General features: G+C 43.8%; 1 protein-coding gene across 1 annotated transcript in view; it reads left to right on the top strand.

Moving 5' to 3' along the window:
* Positions 1-1,639: 1,639 nt before the first annotated feature.
* Positions 1,640-21,062, top strand: part of SLC9A3 (solute carrier family 9 member A3) — a gene marked incomplete at its 3' end in the record, with an annotated part of 107,982 nt that continues 88,559 nt past the window's right edge. Inside the window, exon 1 of the mRNA XM_081167276.1 lies at positions 1,640-2,161. Within this exon, the coding sequence (XP_081023402.1) occupies positions 1,939-2,161 (223 nt within the window). The 5' untranslated portion in view covers positions 1,640-1,938. The remainder of the gene's footprint in view (positions 2,162-21,062) is intronic.

Below are 21,062 nucleotides of genomic sequence, written 5' to 3'. Positions count from 1 at the left end.
GGAGGCGAACCATTCCAAATAAGTTGCATGGGTAGCAATTCTTCCACAGGAAAAGGTCTTCCTGTCTTCACTTTTTAAATTAAACAGACTAGGTTCCTTTGATCTTGGTTTGTAAAATAGATTCTCCATTGCTAATCCAGATCTAATTAATCCTTCTTTAGCTCAGCTGATGGACATTGCTTTTCTAAACTTGAATTGCTATTTCTGGGAACTACTGTACCTTATGGACGCGGGTGGCACTGTGGGTTAAACCACAGAGCCTAGGACTTGCCAATCAGAAGGTCGGTGGTTTGAATTCCTGCGACGGGTGAGCTCCCATTGCTTGGTCCTGGCTCCTGCCAACCTAGCAGTTCGAAAGTACGTCAAAATGCAAGTAGATAAATAGGTACCGCTCCGGAGGGAAGGTAAACGGCGTTTCCGTGCTCTGCTCTGGTTTGCCAGAAGTGGCTTAGTCATGCTGGCCACATGACCCGGAAGCTGTACGCCGGCTCCCTCGGCCAATAAAGCGAGATGAGCGCCACAACCCCAGAGTCGGTCACGGCTGGACCTAATGGTCAGGGGTCCCTTTACCTTTACCTTACTGTACCTTAGACCAGGGCGGTCCAATGCATGGCATAAGAGCCGCATGCTGCGATCGAGACCTTTTTTAGTGGCCCTCAGCAACATTTGATGCCTCCTCCAGCAGCCTTTGTGCTGCCTTCCCAAAGCCAGATAAGCAAGGTGCTGGGCTTTGGGAAGGAGACATGAGGCCTCTGACAGGGTCCTAGAATCCTCCAGAAGAAGAAGAGAAGAGTTTGGATTTGATATCCCGCTTTATCACTACCCGAAGGAGTCTCAAAGCGGCTAACATTCTCCTTTCCCTTCCTCCCCCACAACAAACACTCTGTGAGGTGAGTGGGGCTTAGAGACTTCAGAGAAGCGTGACTGGCCCAAGGTCACCCAGCAGCTGCATGTGGAGGAGCAGAGACGCAAACCCGGGTCCCTAGATTGCAAGACTACCGCTCTTAACCACTACACCACACTGGCTCTCCCAAAGCTGGGAGCCTGCCATAGCCTCATGCCTCCTTCTCAAAGCCCAGCACCTCACTTAGATTTGGGAAGGCAGCTCCAGGGCTGGGGGGGGACATCATATTTTGGCCTCCCCCCCCCCGCATGACAAGGCAGTGTAGAACCCATGGCCCACCTGATATTAAAAGTTGTACCATCCTGCCTTTGAGGTTGTAGACCCAAACTGATGTTGGTTGGCTCACCACTCAACTGACAACAGGCTGTATTCATTCAAATTTTCTCTACTTATGAAAAGTTTTTTAATGTTAATTGGTACAGTTGTCAAGTGTCCTTTGGCTGACTACCTGTCCTGAAGGCAGAGTTTGCTTTTTACATGTTAATCTCCCTTTAGGATGCACTTTGTTCAAGCGAGAGCGAAGTCCTTGGCAATGCACTTTCTCCAAAAGAGCCTTATACACCCACCTCTCTATAATTATTAAGAAGAGATGTCATTAATCTTTTGCACTTATTTACAAATCAGAACTGAGGGGGAAAGTAGTCATCATAAACCTGCCCAGAGGTTTATCTGACCCCTCCTTCCAATTAAACACCATAAAAAGCACTCCTTCTTCCAAAGGAAGGAAAGAGGTTTAGAGGTTCTCCTAGAGTTAGTAAGATCCTTGCGCCCAGGGCTGCACCTGCCAAAGTGCTGCTTGGCTCCTCAGGAATAAACGTTTGGAGGGATAGTGCCCCCCACTGGCTGGAGAGCAGGCAGCAGAATTTGAGAGGAAGAACCTGTTATTGACATGGTTTCTGACAGCTAGGAGTTCTCAACTGGGCATCCAAGAAAATACAAGCAAAAGTGGGAAGTCCACTTTGACCTCTAAGCTAAGCAATACTAAAAGCACATTGCGCGCAAGGAGGCAATTTTTAGATAGAAGTTCTTTGATCATGAAGAAAAGGGCATTCGTTTTGCCTTTCCTCATTTTGCTAATAGTGTTGATGTGCCATTCAGAAGGGCTTACTGAAAGAGATGGTCTCGGAACTGCAAATGAAACCATCAAGGCAACTAACCACAGTGGCGGCTTCCAGATAGTCACCTTTGATTGGCTCCACGTTCATGTGCCTTTCCTCGTTACTTTCTGGATCCTGGTGGCTTTCTCAGCTATGATTGGTAAGTAATGATGCTCTGGCACTCCTTGGGGTCATTTGTCTGCTTCAAATGGCATTACTACAGTATTGTTACCCCAATCTCTGAGCAATGAGAAGTTTCACTGGGTAACAGTATGTACGCTGAGTTGGTTTCCTTTCAGTGAGGCCACTGGAGGCTTGCAGTGTTTCTGTGATATAAGGATTATTTGCACATATATACGGGTTCAGCATAAGATGGTGGTTTGTAGCACCACCTCAACTCCAACAGATATTGCTCCCCATTGGATTTCATGGGGAACTGCCAATGCCATAGCATTTGATTCTCATGGGGGGGGGGGTCTGTTTCTCTTTCAGACTAAGTTCCAGTACCTCCCACTTACACTCCCCCCCATACTTACTTCAGACTCTTTCAGACTAAGTTCCAGTGCCTCCCAATTAAACCCCCCCATACTTACTTCAAATCCCCTCCAGTGAGAACAGGTGGGGAAGGAAATCATGTCATCTTATGTCAAACAAAATGTCTCTACCCAGGGCTCTTTATTTCAGCCAGAACTTGCTGGAACTCAGTTCTGGCACCTCTCAGGTAGGCACCATTGCCATTATAAGAGGACGATGAGTTCCAGCCCCTATTTTTCTAGAAAAATAGCACTGTCTACAACATACTGCCTTAGACTGCATTACAAAAGAAGATGTTGAACAGACTGGCCAGGGCTATTATTTATTATTCTTATTTATTAGATTATATACCACCCTTCATCATAAGATCTCAGCGTGGTTCACAAAATAAAACACAGGATAAAAACAAGAAAATAATTAAAAATAAAACAGCTATTTACTGAACAAACTAGTTTGATCATTTTGACAGTCCTTCTCTTCTGCAAACCCCAATCTTGCAGTTCTGGAAATCACAGGGCTGGCTCACTGTAAGCTGCTTTAAACTTTCTAGGAAAGAGGTACAGTATATAAATGTCTTTTTCTTAAAAAACAAAACAAAGCACATGTTCGTGTCGGGACATGAGATGAAAGCTGAAATAGCGTGTTTTCCATTTCCCAAATGCATGTATGAACACTATTTATTTATTTAGACTTCATTTAGCAGCAAAGATAAGGAGCCAAGCATAGCAAACAATGTTGGGCAGGCAATAGAGATAGCAACTTCAGCACCAGGATCATCAGTAGTGCCCTTTCGGTGGTGCTTCCCTGCTTCCCACAGTGGGACTTGTCCATGCATCCACCCACAGCTCTCTCTCTGTCATCCAAGTGCAAAATCCTCATGCACAACCCACGCATGCACAACCCACAATCCGTATGCCTACAACCCACTGCCTACAACCCTCCCCTCAGGATTTGTGGTCTGGAGAACTAAATCAGCTCTGGCTTTAAATGAGGAAACCTCTAAGGTCTAGGTCTTACGATGGGCGTAAACCTGTGTGTACATAACAGGGTTGTACCCCTTCAGGCTGCACAAGGGAGCTCCCGGGACTTCCATGGAAAACTCTAGTACTTAGGTTTACTCTAGTAGTATACATTGTTTACTTTAGTACTATAAATTAATATATACTAATATAGTATATATATGTTTAGTAGTATATATTATGTTTACTCTAGTAGTATATATTTTAAGGCTTTTTTTTTGTATAAACTCAAGTCATTATCAGGTAACTTATGTTTCCTGTCTCCTGAATATCAGGTAACTTATGTTTCCTGTCTCCTGAATATTCCACAGTTAGCACAATGTTTTCGGGTGGCTCTGTTAGGAGATGAAAGTGTCTCTGGTTCTGCCTGCTGCAGGATCTTTTCCCTTCCAGGTGTACCACCTAAATGTATCCCTTTCAATTTGAGAATAATTTCATATGTAATCTGAGGAGTTTTATAGTGAAGGCAGTCATGTCTTGGTTCCATTTTGACATATCCAATATTTTCTTTTCTTTCATGTAAAATAAATACTGTTTTGATGTTTGCAGCTGGAGGAAAGCGTTGTTTCACAGAGCACAGCATTGCTGTTTTGCTTCCCAGTTCCATGTTCTGAACGCCACAATGTGTGATGGGATAAAATGGAATAATCTGACCAAATGTACTTTGCTATACAGATTTTTAATAGATTTAACTACAGTGGTACCTCAGTTTAAGAACAGCCCTGTTTACAAATGATTCGGTTTATGAACTCTGCAAAACCAGAAGTAGTGTCCTGGTTTGAGAACTTTACCTCAGTCTAAGAACAGAAGCCGAACGGTGGAAGGGCACCGGCAGCAAGAGGCCTCATTAGGGAAAGCGCGCCTCAGTTTAAGAAAACATATTTTCAAACAGTTCAATCCTTTTGTGGTCATTAAGTAATCTCATTGAGAGCACAGGACTGAAGAAATCCAATAGAAACTAACTTGTCCAGAGTTTCCATATAAGAGCTGCATGAACTGACAGATTTATTCTTATGCTCAATATATATATTGGAAGTTGCATTTGTTTAAAGGTACATTTTATTTTCAAATTTGCTTGTTTTGTGCATATTCAGGCAATTCCATGTGTTTTTCAGGGGTTGTTTTTACTCTCTCTCTATATTTTTAGAATTATTTTTTTGGGGGGGTATAAGCTCAAGTCATTATCAGGTGTCTCTCTCCCCCCCACTACCTCCAAAGGGAGGAATGCCATTCCAGCACCTCCCTTTTCTCAGGTTACCAAGCCAATGTGTTAAACAAGTAATCCTTGAGTCTTTTAATCTGTAACAATAGTTATTTCTGAATGCATCAAATTCTTCACAGACAGATGCATATTTCCTGAGGAACTCTCCCCCACGTTGGAGCATTCCATTTCACTGAAACATGCCATGATGGGGGCATGTTCTCTGATACAATGTGAAGAGAAAACCATGGGGAGATGGCAGTCTTCTGAAAAACGCTTGTGCCAAAAAACATTGCAAAAAGTTAGGCGGTCTGTGTTGCTGAATGTTCTCTTGTGTTCTGTAACGAACATTTTCACAACGAAAAGCAAAATGCTTACCTCTTTCATGCCCTTTTGCTGCTATTTGCAACCTAGAACTCAAAATGGAAGGGCAAAAGGGACATGGGGTGGTTCTATTTCAAATTAAGCCAGACTCGGGTCCATTGAAAAGAAGTGGGGTCATTTTAGAGCTTCCTAAAAAAACTGCAAGGCTCACTTGCCCCAGCTCACTTGGCACACTAGCTTAAACGCCATTTGGGTCATCTCCTGGTAACAGCAAAATCTCCACCAAGCCAATGTGATTTGATTTCATGTTCATGTCATTGAGGACAAACTACAGTGGTGCCCCGCAAGACGAATGCCTCGCAAGACGAAAAACCCGCTAGACGAAAGGGTTTTCCGTTTTTCGATGCGCTTCGCAAGACGAATTTCCCTATGGGCTTGCTTCGCAAGACGAAAACGTCTTGCGAGTCTTGCAATTTTTTTTCGCTCCCCCCCTTTTTCTAAGCTGCTAAGCCGCTAATAGCCTTTTAGCCGCTAAGCCTTTAATAGCCGCTAAACCGCTAATAGCGCTAATAGGGTTGCTTCGCAAGACGAAAAAACCTCTAGACGAAGAGACTCACGGAATGGATTATTTTCGTCTTGCAAGGCACCACTGTAATCTAATGCAGTGTAAGGGAATTGCTGTCCGTCTGATTTAGGTGAGACATTATTGCATAACCAACCCTTTTTGGTGACGTGTCGTCACGCTTGTTCATGTTGTGAGGGTGTTTCTCTATCTCGATGGCTTCCATGATTATTCTCTTGTGGTGATGTTCCATGTTAAAGAGCAATTTGGAATCTGCAAAATTAATTTCGTGTCCTGTTTCTTTCATGTGTTGGTAAAGAGAGGAAGTTTTTTCTTCTTTTTTGACGGCATTCTTGTGTTCGACACGTCCCGCCTGCCAGACATCTGGAAATTAGCCCTCCCCACAAAAACCGACACCAGAACCAGAGGCACACAGAACGCCATCTCCAATCAACCACACCAGACCCAAACCCAGACCCTCTCCACAGATAAATTACAGACACCACCCAGTAGCCAAACCATAGTGGCACCTCCGGATGCTGCACCCCCCTGCAATCCCTACACAGATCTGGCTGGCACAGGGCACAAAACCACAGCTCGCCCCTATACACGAAGCCAAGCCAGAGCACAACTAAGTGCAGTACAGCCATCTTCTCAGAAAAACTCTTCACAAGCTCAAGAGGTCAAGACACGAAAGCTTTAGCAACTAATCCACACCTAATGACCCTCCTAAGTGGTACTCAGAATATCACTCAAGAAATCACTCAAGATATCCCTCAAGTAATTAAGGAACAAAAGAAGAAAAGGCACACTAACCTGGGAACTTCCTCTCTGCCCAGAACGTTGGAGGCTATACACCACACCCCCTCAACAGTATTTATAGGAACTCAAACACTGAGATCCTGCTCTGTTCTAGTAACAAGAAGCCGAAAGCACCAGCCTGAAGATGACGAGTGAGACCTCGTCGAAACGTCGCCTAGACACCCCAACTCTTACACGGGAAGACACCCGATGACACCAAAACCTGCATTCCTGTACCCGTGAAAATCTACGAAAGCATATATATATATATATATATATATATATATATATATATATATATGTATATGTATATAGGCTTTTCAAAATACAATACAATACAATACAATGACTAATCTAAACTAAAAGAAAAAGAAAAATTCAAAGTCCTTTCTCAAAGGTAGACATCTAAGGGACTGAGGACTAAAGGAGGTATCACTGATCGAGGTCACATTTTATGCATTTCAGGATCTTAGGATCTCAGTATGTCAAACAAAGTGGGTGTTCAATACTATTGGAACACTAACAGCACCTGAGCAGAATACACCTGCCAATCCCTGATTCATAGAATCATAGAATAGAATCATAGAATCATAGAGTTGGAAGAGACCACAAGGGCCATCGAGTCCAACCCCCTGCCAAGCAGGAAACACCATCAGAGCACTCCTGACATATGGTTGTCAAGCCTCTGCTTAAAGACCTCCAAAGTAGGAGACTCCACCACACTCCTTGGCAGCAAATTCCACTGTCAAACAGCTCTTACTGTCAGGAAGTTCTTCCTAATGTTTAGGTGGAATCTTCTTTCTTGTAGTTTGGATCCATTGCTCCGTGTCCGCTTCTCTGGAGCAGCAGAAAACAACCTTTCTCCCTCCTCTATGTGACATCCTATTATATATTTGAACATGGCTATCATATCACCCCTTAACCTCCTCTTCTCCAGGCTAAACATGCCCAGCTCCCTTAGCCGTTCCTCATAAGGCATCGTTTCCAGGCCTTTGACCATTTTGGTTGCCCTCCTCTGGACACGTTCCAGTTTGTCAGTGTCCTTCTTGAACTGTGGTGCCTAGAACTGGACACAGTACTCCAGGTGAGGTCTGACCAGAGCAGAATACAGTGGCACTATTACTTCCCTTGATCTAGATGCTATACTCCTATTGATGCAGCCCAGAATTGCATTGGCTTTTTTAGCTGCCGCGTCACACTGTTGGCTCATGTCAAGTTTGTGGTCAACCAAGACTCCTAGATCCTTTTCACATGTACTGCTCTCAAGCCAGGTGTCACCCATCTTGTATTTGTGCCTCTCATTTTTTTTGCCCAAGTGCAATGCTTTACATTTCTCCCTGTTAAAATTCATCTTGTTTGTTTTGGCCCAGTTCTCTAATTTGTCAAGGTCATTTTGAAGTGTGATCCTGTCCTCTGGGGTGTTAGCCACCCCTCCCAGTTTGGTGTCATCTGCAAATTTGATCAGGATGCCCTTGAGTCCATCATCCAAGTCGTTGATAAAGATGTTGAATAAGACCGGGCCCAAGACAGAACCCTGTGGCACCCCACTAGTCACTCTTCTCCAGGATGAAGAGGAACCATTGATGAGCACCCTTTGGGTTCGGTCAGTCAGCCAGTTACAAATCCACTGAGTGGTAGCATAGTCAAGACCGCATTTTACCAGCTTCTTTACAAGAATATCATGGGGCACCTTGTCAAATGCCTTGCTGAAATCAAGGTAGGCTACATCCACTGCGTTCCCTTCATCTACCAGGCTTGTAATTCTGTCAAAAAATGAGATCGGGTTAGTCTGACATGACTTATTTTTCAGAAATCCATGCTGACTATTGGTGACCACAGCATTCCTTTCTAGGTGCTCACAGACTGTTTGCTTAATGATCTGCTCCAGAATCTTCCCTGGTATTGATGTCAGACTGACTGGGCGGTAATTATTTGGGTCCTCTCTTTTCCCCTTTTTGAAAATAGGGACAACATTTGCCTCCTCCAGTCTGCTGGGACTTCGCCTGTTCTCCAGGAATTCTCAAAGATGATTGCCAGTGGTTCTGAGATCACAAGAAGGCATTGAGGAGTTCAGCCCTTTCTGTGTCCCCTGTTTGCATTTCACCATCTTCTCCTCTGAGTGACCCCACTGTTTCTTTGTTCTTCCTTTTGCTACAAACATACCCATAAAATCCTTTTTTGTTGCTTTTAACCTCTCTAGCAAGCCTGAGTTCATTTTGTGCTTTAGCTTTTCTGACTTTGTGTCTACATGTGCTGGCTATTTGTTTGAATTCCTCTTTGGTGGTTTCCCCCCTTTTCCATTTTTTGTACACATCCTTTTTTAATCTTAACTCAGTTAAAAGTTCTTTAGATAGCCACCCTGGCTTCTTTAGGCACCTTCCATGTTTCCGTCTCATTGGTATTGCCTGAAGTTGTGCTTTTACTATCTCCCTCTTAACAAACTCCCAGCCATCATGAACTCCCTTTCCTTTTAGTATTACTGTCCATGGGATCTCACCCAGCACTTCCCTAAGTTTTATGAAGTCGGCTTTCTTAAAGTCAAGAAATTGAGTCCTAGTATGCTTGGCTGCTCCTTTCCGCTGTATAGTAAACTTCAGAAGAGCATGATCACTCGCGCCTAATGATCCTTCCACTTCTACCCCACTAACCAGGTCATCAACATTGGTTAGGACCAGATCTAAAATGGCTGTTCCTCTTGTTGCTTCTCCCACTTTCTGGACAATGAAGTTGTCTGCAAGGCCAGTGAGGAATCTGTTTGACCTTATGCTCTTGGCTGAGTTTCACATCCAACAAATATCCGGGTAATTGAAGTCCCCCATTACTACTATCTCCCTTCCTTTTGCATGCTTGGCCATCTGTTCCAGGAAGGCATCATCTATGTCCTCCGTTTGGCTTGGGGATCTATAGTAAACTCCCACAATGAGGTCTCTGTTATTCTTCTCTCCCTTAATTTTGACCCAAATGCTTTCACTTTGGCTTTGAGGTTCTAAATCTTGGATCTCTTCACAGGTATACACATCCCTGACATATAGCGCCACTCCAGAGAGCGAGTGTGGTGTAGTGGTTAAGAGCGGTAGATTCGTAATCTGGGGTACCGGGTTCACATCTCCGCTCCTCCACATGCAGCTGCTGGGTGACCTTGGGCCAGTCACACTTCTCTGAAGTCTCTCAGCCCCACTCACCTCACAGAGTGTTTGTTGTGGGGGAGGAAGGGAAAGGAGAATGTTAGCTGCTTTGAGACTCCTTCGGGTAGTGATAAAGCGGGATATCAAATCCAAACTCTTCTTCCTCATTGGTTCTGCTTTGCAGGTGCGACCAGGTACATTCCCATTTTGACTCAGGTGGCAAAACAGGACCGCCCCCCCTGCTGGGCACCATAGTTTACCCTTCACAGAGGTACAATTCCCAGCAACCCTTTAAAACTACAGTTCCCAGAATTCTCAGAGGGAAATATTGTCCTCTGGTTGTGCTTTAAAGGTATAGTGCGTACACAACCTTAGAGTGACAATTGTGAATGTTATGTATTAAGATTAGCTGCAGTTCTCACTCAGGGCCACCAGTATGTAAAGGAAGGATTGAAAACTGTCGCTCCTGATTGTTAGCTAGTTGTGAGTTGTTACTGTTTCAAGTTACTTAGTATTAGTTACTTAGTATAAAAGCAGCCAGCTAGGTTGCAGTCTGTCTGATTCCAGGAGCAGTTCTAACTATTGCAATAAAGAGCTGTGAATCCAACAGAGCTGTGTCCTTCGTCCATCTTTTCCATTATTCAACAGTGAAGCTCTTTTTTCATTAAGCAGGTGGACACAGCTACATGTCTGGTGCTTTGATTCAGTCATAAATATTATAAGTCGGGGCTGCATGCTGAAGAAGGAGAACACAAAAAATGCACAATGAACAGCAGCACAAAGGGGTCTCTTGGTCCTGTGAATCAGGCATTCCCCCAAAATGAATCCCTTCCCTGTGCCTGTTATAAAACTTCCAGATCTATCACCCTCTTTTCAGCCTGGTTTATTGCTCTTCCACGCAGATGTTTGCTCTGTTTACCCCATCTGTAAAATGACAGAAGGGAGTCTAAAAATTACACCTTCAAATATCTACACTAGTTCGCTTCAAAGCTAAACTCGAGGTGTTGGTTCTGACCTTAATTAAAATCCTTTGCATCTTGGGGCACCTATACCCTAAGTACTTCTGTATCCCACATCAATCCACATAAACATTACAATCTTCCACTGTGATTAGAGAACAAGTGGGGGGGCAATAAAGAAGAAGGATTTCTCATCTGTGGTTCTCCATCCCCAAGAACATGCACTCATCACCCGGTGTATAAAGTTTCAGGCAAGGCAGGTTTCTTTTCTGAGGCAATTTAATGGGTTGTATTTTAAGTATTAGAAATACAACACAATTTAATGGGTTGTATCTTAAGTATTAGAAGTATTAAAATATACTGTATTTTAAACATCACAAATTAAGTTCTCTCTCTGCTGAAGAAAATAAATACTTTAATTTTTTTTACTGATTTAAAATGTTTTATTGCATGTCTTATTATTGCCTTTGTTTTAATTGCCATTGCAAGCTACTCTGGGGTAGAACTAATAGCATACAAATAGTGTCAGCTTCTAGCCGCACAGTGTGGGTCCACATGAGACAGATTTTGTGTGGTTTGTATTCATGCACATACAAACATTAATTGCAAAATTGGAGAAAATTAATATGATATACAGTTACTGAATCACACTTGCGTGCATGAAAGTTGGCTGAAGTTACCAGAGTGTCTGTGGCCTGGCAGATTCCCTGCAGCGACTTCTATCCCCCCCCCCCCCGTTTCTCTTCTCTCTGTGTGCTTCCTGGAACAAGCAGGAAGCCATGTGGCCATGGCTCGCTGGAAGTGAACTGAATCTCTCTAAAAGGAGATTTTACAGACTGCATTTTTGCTAACCCAAAGATTGTGCGATCCTTTATGTAGGGAAGACAATTTATTTTTCTTTTTAAGTTGTATGGAACCTTTTTAATCGTTGTTTTACTGCTAGCGGATGGAAACTTATTTGCTGTAACTTCTGGAAGCTTTGTGAGTAAAACATTCATTTATTTGCAAAGCTAATTGTCTGTGATTTATTCTAGCCTAAGTATTTTCATGGAGAACATTTGTTTAATGGTGGTTGAGGGCAGTTGCAATATCTAACCAACTTTTAATGTGCTTGGGACAATGTGAAAGAGTGGAAGATCTCTCTTCCAAACCTCTCTCTCCAATGATTAATTACTAATTACCGTATTTTTTGCACCATAACACTCACTTTTTTCCTCCTAGAAAGTAAGGGGAAATGTCTGTGTGTGTTATGGAGCGAATGCCTACGGATGGCGGGGGGATCTGCTGCAGTCGTGAGCAGAGGATCCATGGTTCCCCTTCCTTCCCTCCTCCGTGGCTCGCTTTGAAACAGCAAAGCGGGAGAGGAGCCACTTACACAGGTGTAAGCAGCTCCTGTCTCGTTGGCTGCTTTAAACCGGGCTCTCTGTCCCTCTCTCCTCCCCACTCAGCTCGCTAAATAGCAGCAAAGCTTTTCAGCTCTCTAAGCTGCGGAGGAGGGAGAGAAGCAGAGCCTGCTTGTTTTAAAGGAGCAAAGCGGGAGAGGAGAGGAGCCTTCTCCCCTTATACCCCTCTTCTGCATTATTAGCAGCATCCTTCTCCAGACACCCCACGCATACTCCTTGTCCCTTGAGTGCTTTTCCTTCCCTCCCCATTTAAAACGTGGTTACAAAGCACGGATCCACATGGATCCTCAGGATTTTTGCATTGGGCTACCCCAAACTCACCGTCAGATCACATGTCTGTGGCCACAGCATGAACCACAAAAACCATACATCCACTGTTTCATTTAGAATATATATATATATATATATATATATATATATATATATATATATATATATATATAGTTTTCCTCTAAAAACTACGTGCGTGTTATGGTCAGGTGCGTGTTATAGAGCGAAAAATACGGTAATTTTGTTCATAAATAGCACCGGCACCAATTACTTTTATTACCGAATCTGGCTTTCTGGCTTTATTTATTTATTGCATTACATACTTATGACTCAATTCCCGTTAAATATCCTGAAATGGTTTTTTTAAAGGCAGCCCTTTTGCCCAGCACTCCTCTTGTATGAAGCACCTGTGTTAAAAAATAAATATAGCCTATGCAGGCACTGGGGGCAGGGAAGGGAGGAAGGGAAGGCTATGAGGAACCTCTGTTTCCATGCCTTTCGCATTTCCATGCTCTGCCAAAACTGTAACTATTTTTAAAAGCCCCAGAATTCCTTAGTTCCTGCTGGCATTTATTGTGCTCAGGAAGCAGAAAGCGACAAAGCTTAGCAGCTGAAGATGACAGCGTGTTTGCGATTAGCAGATGCACGTGGCAAATAATGTCTGTGACAACTGCACAACTCAAATACAGTGGTGCCTCGCAAGACGAAATTAATTCGTTCCGCAAGTCTCTTCGTCTTGCAAGTTTTTCGTCTTGCGATGCACGGTTTCCCATAGGAATGCATTGAAAACCAATTAATGCGTTCCTAGGGAAACCGCCTTCAGACCAGGTCCGGGGACAGTCTGTCCCCGGACCTCTTCTGAAGGCTGGGGGGGGGGGGACAAGGGCTTTTCTTCCCACCCCCAGCATTTTAAAAAACCCCGGGACAGCGGATGACTTCTCCGCTGTCCGGGGCGATCTTAAAATGCTGGCGGGCGGCATTTTAAAATCGCCCCGGGACAGCGGAGGACTTTTCTGCTGTCCGGGGCGATTTAAAAGCCCCTGGGAAGGCAGGCAGGGGGGACAAAGACTTTTGCCCCACGCCAGCCTTCAGAAGAGGTCCAGGACCTCTTCTGAAGGCGGGCGGGGGGGCGAAAGTCTTCCCCCCCCCCGCCTGCCTTCAAAAGCCGTCGGCGATAGCGGAGAAAGGCGCTGCCTTTCTCCGCTCTCCCGGGAAGGCAGGCGGGGGGGGAAGACTTTCGCCCCCCGCCGGCCTTCAGAAGAGGTCCAGGACCTCTTCTGAAGGCCGGCGGGGGGGCGAAAGTCTTTGCTCCCCCCGCCTGCCTTCAAAAGCCGTCCGCGATAGCGGGAAGTGCTTCCCTGCTATGCCGGACTGCTTTTAAAATGCTGGCGGTGGGGAGAAAAGCCTTTCGGCCCCCGCCGGCCTTCCTGGACCTCTTCTGAAGGCCGGAGGGGGGGAAAGGCTTTGCTCCCCACCGCCAGCATTTAAAAGAGGTCCCCGGAGATTTCCCTATGGGCTTTCGTCTTGCGAAGCAAGCCCATAGGGAAATTCGTCTTGCGAAGCGCCTCCAAAACAGAAAACCCTTTCGTCTTGCGGGTTTTCCGTCTTGCGAGGCATTCATCTTGCGGGGTACCACTGTACTGTAAAGGATCCCCCGCAAGCACTGTTACATCTGTCCACTAGGTGGCAGCAGGTGCTGAATTTTGAATGAAAGTGCAACTGAGGAATGCAAGAAGCCTATTGCCCCGTCGGGAAAAACTCCAAAACCCACGTTCAGGATCGGGATGGTGGAATCTGTCAGTTTGGGTTTCTTTTTTCTCGAAACTTAAGATCAGCTCCTCACATTTCCATACCAGTTTGAATTGAAACTTAGCCCTATTGTGTGGCTATATTATGTATTTTTCAAATCAAACAAACAAGAAACAAAGGTCAGCCCATATGAAAAATACACAAATTTTTGGAAACCAACTGGTACAAAATAGTTTATAAGCATTTGAATTCTCCATAATTCTTCAGCAGGCTGGATGGTAAAAAAAATGGGTGAGGGAAATGAAAAAAAATAAAGCGGGATGATGTAGGAGCCATGGATCAATCTTAATTATTTGGACACCACTGAAAATTAATCTCCAGTTTTGCTAACATATAGGCTACTATGTTTTTCTTTATTTCTGCTCTCTGCATAGCTAGAAATCCATGTGTTGAAGGATCTGGGTAATAGCAGCTGGCTGTTGTGTTTTTTAAAAAAAGAATCTGAGGTGTGTAACCTGATACCTGTAAATATCTAGCAGAGATTTCCAGAGCAATCCTAACACTGGCAGAAGAGTCATAGTATTTGGGCTACAAAGAGGCAAGAGTTCTTTAAAGTGCAGAATGCCCACATCCTTGGTTAAGAGGCTGAAATGGAAAGTTTTGAGTATAAACACTCTCCAAGTGCTCCTCTAAACCATGAACTCTGGAGCGGAGTACAACTATCAGGGAATAACTCTTGAGATACAAGGCTCTGGTGAGTAAGACCATTATTGGACTGGCCTCGTGCTCACGTGCCCAGGCATGGATCCCACACATGCTTAGGCTTTTGTTCTTTTATTAGTTGGAGACTTATTCCAGCGTGTGAAGAGTGAGTCCCTGAGCACAGGGATGCTTGAGCCATTCCTTGGGTCTCATTTCCTGGCCTTTTTCAGGCTCATGGTCCATATATAGCAACACCCTAGAGGTCCCGGGCCCTAAGGAAGTCAGATTAGCCTCAACCAGAGCCAGGGCCTTTTCAGCACTGGCTCCGGCCTGGTGGAACACTCTGTCTCATGAGACCAGGGCCCTGCGGGATCTGATTTCTTTCCGCAGGGCCGATTGTTGTTCCACCTGGCCTTTGGCTTGGAATCAATTTGATTCCCTCCCCCCTCTTCTTTTTTCCTTTCTCCTCCTGTGATGGAACTCCTATTTGGGGACTTCCCTGGCTTTTTTCCTGGCCCACGTAGGACCAGTCTGGAAAGTTAGCCTTGGTGAAGACTTGACGTTTTCATCCCCAAAAAAGTTTTGGATTTGAGTTTCCATACAAATGAGGCTGTATTTTAATGTTTTAATGTTGTATTTTAATCTTGTTTTTAAGTTGTGTTTCAATCAATTTGTTTTTATATCGGGTGTTAGCTGCCCTGACCCCGGTCTAGGCTGGGGAGGGTTGGGTATAAATAAAATTTATTATTATTACTTCCTCATGGCATCCCCCTGGTGGACAAAGCCAGAGGCAAAAGTGTGAAGACCATTGTACAGAAGACTCTATTCCACACAAAAGCACAACTTTGTGCTAGGTGGTCTAGCGTTGACTTTACTGCAGTTCTTCATTTTTTTTAAAAAAACGGGCACATTGCTGGGGGGCCGTTTTGGTGTAACAGACCTGCTATACTGCTGTGTTTTGCAATCCTGCACAAGCCATACAACTTGGTAATACTGCAGAGCTGCAGGGCTGCCTGGGTGGGAAGCCACCACTGAAAAGGCTCTTTCTTGTGTTGCTGCAGAGGACACATGGAGCAAGGCCTCCGGCGAGGATTGGGCTGGTGTATTGTATAGGTGGGTTCATTGCTGTTATTGACATTCATTTTCTGTATCTTTATTTTAGGTCTTCTTATGATTTATGTGGAAATTGTTGTGATTTGGTTGTGTACTTTTTGATATTTTTATTGTTTATGCCTACTTTTGTGATGTTTGTAGTTATGTAGCTTTTTGCATACACACCTTGAACATGGCTTGACTTTGGAAAGGCGCACACAAATGAAATGATTGATTGCAAGGTCTGGGTCTGTTTCATATGGAGGAAAGCAGTTCTTGAAGTCTTGGGGTCCTGAGCTGCCATAAGCCTGCATAAGTAAAAACCAACATTTTGAGTTGAGTCTGGAAGCAGTGGCGTAGCGTGGGGGGTGCAGGGGGGGCCGGCCGCACCGGGCGCAACATCTGGGGGTTAGGGTTAGGGGGCGCAAATCCACGGGTTAGGGGGCGCAAATTACTTGCCTTGCCCCGGGTGCTGACAACCCACGCTACGCCACTATCTGGAAGCTAATTGGTAGCAAAGCAATTGAATTAGGATTGGTGTGATGTGCTCAGACCATCTCTCCATGGCGAGCAACTGAGTTCTGCACCGGCTGCAGTTTTCAAACTGTCTTTAAAGATAGTCCCATCTCTCTATATCCAGGATGGATATCTGTATCTATGGAATAGCATCTGAGTATTTTTGCACTCTGAAAAATCAGGTACCAGAACTGTGGAACTGTTTAGAATATCTGATCACCACGTTCTCCAGGCAGTAGTCAAGGCAGATCAAATCTTTACTCCTCACAGCCTCAGACATGAGTCACTTTCTCTGCCCTTCTTCAGCATCAATAAAATAGAAGAGACATGGCAAGTTCTGAGTGCAGAAATGGCAAGAAGCTCTTTAATGAGGAAGTATAGATGTGATCTCATCCGAAAAATGTTATATGCGGATCAACTTCTAACCACATAAACTAGTTGGAAAGCTTTATCACTGCTATTCAGGACTATGTAATTGCTACCAATAACTATCTAAACATATAGAACAAAGGTCAAATGTGCAGAGACTTAAATAGAGAGAGGCCTTAACTACATCTGATCCACGTGTTTTTCCTCCTTGCTCTTTTAAAAAAGCATTTGCAGAGGCTGCAGCCTTGCTCAGCAGACTGATGAGTATGGAGGGGGGGGGTTGCGTAACTCTTCTGCTGTTTTTTTTCTGCTTTAAACCCACCCAGACATAGGGGGCAGGGAGATTTTGAACAACAACAAAAAGATCAGAGGTGAAAGGGTTAAGCAGTCTACTTTCGTCCTCATGTCAAGAACTAGCCTCCTCAACTGCTTTGGATTAAAATCAGGAAAACGCAAGAGAACAGAGTGTGACATATAGTTTGGGCCTCTAAAACGGCAGAATTTCTAATCCGGCGTTGCCATCCTTTTTCGGCTTGTGGGTGCTTTGGGGTTTAACTGAGCTTTGAGAAACAACAGAGATGAAAGGGAAAGTGGGAAAGAGTGTAATTGTCACAACTTCCTGCTTTGACTCTATGTACTTTTCAAGGGAGAGAAAGGTGAGCCCTCTCACTTCCTCATGACCAAGACACTCTGTGGAGCCACCGTGCTGAAGGCCCCGTCTCACCAAATATATACTAAGTTTGAGTTCATTCATAGATCCAAAAATTAGAAAGAATCCATAGCTCTCCACCCCCCCACCCCATTATTAGGACGGTTAATTCATGTGCACTTCAAAAAAAGGATAGGTGAAGAGAGGTCTGCTCCATTAACATCTGTGAGCTGTTGGGTTTTGTTTTTTAAAAGGGATACAGTTGTTAAAATGCTGTTGTTTCTGAACCCATTTGGTTCCTGTCAGAATTTTTTAATGATGTTTTAATTATTTTCATTGCTTTGAGGACCGTGTGATGGGAAAGCCATGTATAAATTTAAATATAAGTAAAAGTATTTACTGGTTCTTATTATTAACTCTGAGGTCTAATTTAAAGTGTCTTAACTTGTCATTGGCCTTTTTATCTCCGCTAGCTTTCTGGTTCAGTACTTTGACCCTCTTCCTACAGGGGGCCACCATTTTAGGCACATCCAACTGACATGTGGTCACTGACGCACAGGTACTTTTGGACCTGGAAGAAGGCAGGATGGGGGCAGAATGGGGCGGGGAGCTGGGGGGGGAGTGACAGGGCAGGGCGCACTTATATGCAGTCCGCCAATGTGTGCAAGGGCCAGGAATGAATCCCCTGAGCGAAATGGTTGCTGCCTGTATACAAAAGAAAAAGCTGGATAATAGTAATGGAAGTAACTTTTATGGTTTTCCTGAAAAAGATTTTAGCTGGAGTGCCTGGTTTTAGGGAAGCTCCTTTCTGCATCAGTTATTTTGTACATCTTACATGCTCTCACAAAGCCTATGGCATCTCGGAAGCTTTTCTGTGGCCCATGAAGGACCCCTCACTATTTGTTGAAAGCATAAAGTTGTTGTTGTTAATAACATTTCTTTTTAGTTTTGGCTGACCACAATGTTGTCTGGTGCTCCATCGCTGACTTGAAGTGATTCTGTTATGTTTCTGGTGAGGAAACCCCCCTCTAAATTGGCAGCCATTTACTTTGCTTTTACATCCATTTTCAGATTGCTTTCGGGGCTTGTGGGAGCAATTGTGTGTTGTTTGGCACGTGGAAGTGCACATTCTTGCTCCTAAACCAGCGCTACACCAAAGTGCTGCTGTTTCTGTGTGTGCAGTGCATATTCTTGTTTAGTTCCCTAAATATTCCAACAATGTGGGGTGTTTCTGGACTGTGCTAAAAGTGTGTTTGTACACTTCCTGGAAGCCTGCCCCTTTCCTGCCCACTTTTTAATATTTTTAATTTTTTTGCCATGTGCATAAAGCGGAATGTGCACAAGTTAAATGTCCATAAATTCTGGGTTTACTGTATTACGCCAGACAAATCCTGCACAGTAATCTCTGAACAGTTACACAGGCAAGCATTTCCAGCTTACGTTAAATTTTCATATGAACGTCAGACTTTAATGTAGGAAGAAGTTCATAACCTTCCAGCCTTTAACACGAGTTTACAGAAGCATATCAGCAGATTCTGCACCTGAAATTGATGGTCTCTGCGTAAGCCAATGCTGCATGTAAGAATTGGCAATGTGTACCCAGCTCCTACAAAACATTTTACAAGTTCTTTATTGGTTTCTGAAACAAAAGCTCCATCACTTTACTGTGCTTTGGGTTGTTCCTGCCTATGCAAAGCCAACATTCATTTTATCTGTCTTATCGCTGCAACTTCTGGCTAGGGTCATAGCTGTCACCTTTTCCCTTTTCTTGTGAGGAATCCTATTTGGAATAAGGGAATTTCCCTTTAAAAAAGGGAAATGTTGACAGCTATGGCTAGGATTAAGGCTGGCGCTTTTCTAAATTGGTTGCACAGAATTTCATTAGTTTAAAATAGTATATTGGACTCAGGCTGCTCATCTGAAGGTCTGTACTATTGTCTGGAACTAGGGCTGCCAACTTATTTTCTGGCAAGATCCTCCTGTGCCTTTATTAGCTTCAAGGCAAGCAGAAATTAAACAGCTGGATGTTTTCCTAATGTGGAGAACTTTGCTTTCCTCTTCTGCTACTGTTACAGAGTGCAGGAGCCCTGCTAGAAAAAAGGACTGCCATTTTTTTTTGTAACATGATTGCGAGAGAACTTCCTTCACAGATATGAACATACAGCCTAGGTATGGAAATAGGTGTTCCCCTTGCTTATAAGACTTGAGCCTTGTTTGAATTCCTGAAATGAATTCTTCCGATTTGTGATCTATTCCAACTATGAGCCCTTAAAGATAACTGTCTTAAAAGGTCAAAATTCACACACAACTTTCAAACCACCAGTGTTGTCAACAGTACACTGACTCTCTGGCAGTTTCCATTAGGGAATGCCTGTATCTGAACTCTTCTTTTGTGTTCTATGCAGACAAGCTGTCGTCATCTACCCAAGTAAGGATGAGGTGTTTACCGAAAGATTAGGGGGCAATTTCTATTTTTTTAAAAATTTCTGCACTGATCCATTGAAATGTTTTTAATATCCCAGAAAGTATTGCCAATGGATTTTCCATTGCTGTAGAGCAGCAGCAGGGAGAAGGCAGATCTGTATACAGATGGGATCATTAAGATTGCTCTATAATGTGTGTGGGTTCTTCTTGGACTCCACAAAGATAAAGAACTCTGGGTTTTCCTACTGGTTTCCCCGAGTAAAAGCAGTTAAAATCTGTGCCAACTACTTGGCGGAGATCACTGATCCCACCCTTCGGAGAGCTTTCACTATGGCACGGTTTCAAACATTGCCAACTGCATATCTGACCGGTAGATTCACAAAAACCCCAGTAGAACATCGTTTATGCCCTTGCCTTATGAAAATTAAAGAGGATCTTACACATTACCTCCTCTATTGCCCCATCTATTCGGGCTTTAGAGACGCATTGCTGCAAATTATACCCGACTCTATAACCAATCCTGAAGATAGAGTAAAATTTTTGTTAGTTGATGCAAACCCACGTATTACCCATGTGGTAGCGGTTTTTGTGATGAAGGCCATGAAAGCCAGGGAAAGATTTATGGATGACAATGTAAAGACCCCTTCATCGTCTGTTTAACTCGTTGCTTGTTTTCCCTCTTTCTATTTTGTGGGATGGAGGTTTTGTTGGCATAGTATCTAGTGAATTTTAATATTTTTTTACTATTGTTGTGTTGATGTTTGTGTACAGGCATGGTCCTCACAATAAATGGATTTGTTGTTGTTGTGTGTGGGTTCTTCAAGGACAGATTTTTTTTACTATTTTGCTTTAAAAAAAACCCCAATAATAACAGCAGTTATGCACCGTTAGAGTGGGATACCCAACTAAATATATATAGGGCTGCATTTTTTGGTCACCTATATGTTCTTTAAATCAGTTTCAGTGTTAAAATAAGCATGTGATCGGAGCAGTAGCAGTCTTCAGCCTCAATCTCCTCTACGGGGCTCACATTTCATTCCCTGCCCCTCTGCCTCACACCTGCCCATGCCCTTCTTTCTTCCCTCCATTGTCTGTGTAGGTGCTACTCACACTGTTTATCTGATACAAACAGCCAGGTTCACTCTTGGAGCTCAGCAGGCAGGATCTCACTGCCCCTTCATATCCTGCACAATGACATTTTCACATGTTTCTGCAAAGCCTGATGGTAAAAATCATGAGAAGATGCCTTTGTCCTGCCAAATTTCACATAACTAATGTTTCTTGTAGGTGTACCCAAGTGTGCCGATAATTGGTATTGCACTGCAAGAGACCTTGATTAAGGATTAAATTTAATCAGGTGCA

This window comes from Podarcis bocagei, assembly GCF_964188305.1.
Source record: "Podarcis bocagei genome assembly, chromosome: 13".
Lineage (NCBI taxonomy): Eukaryota > Metazoa > Chordata > Lepidosauria > Squamata > Lacertidae > Podarcis > Podarcis bocagei.
Note: the sequence above shows the minus strand (reverse complement) of the source record. Positions and strands in the feature narration are given on the sequence as shown.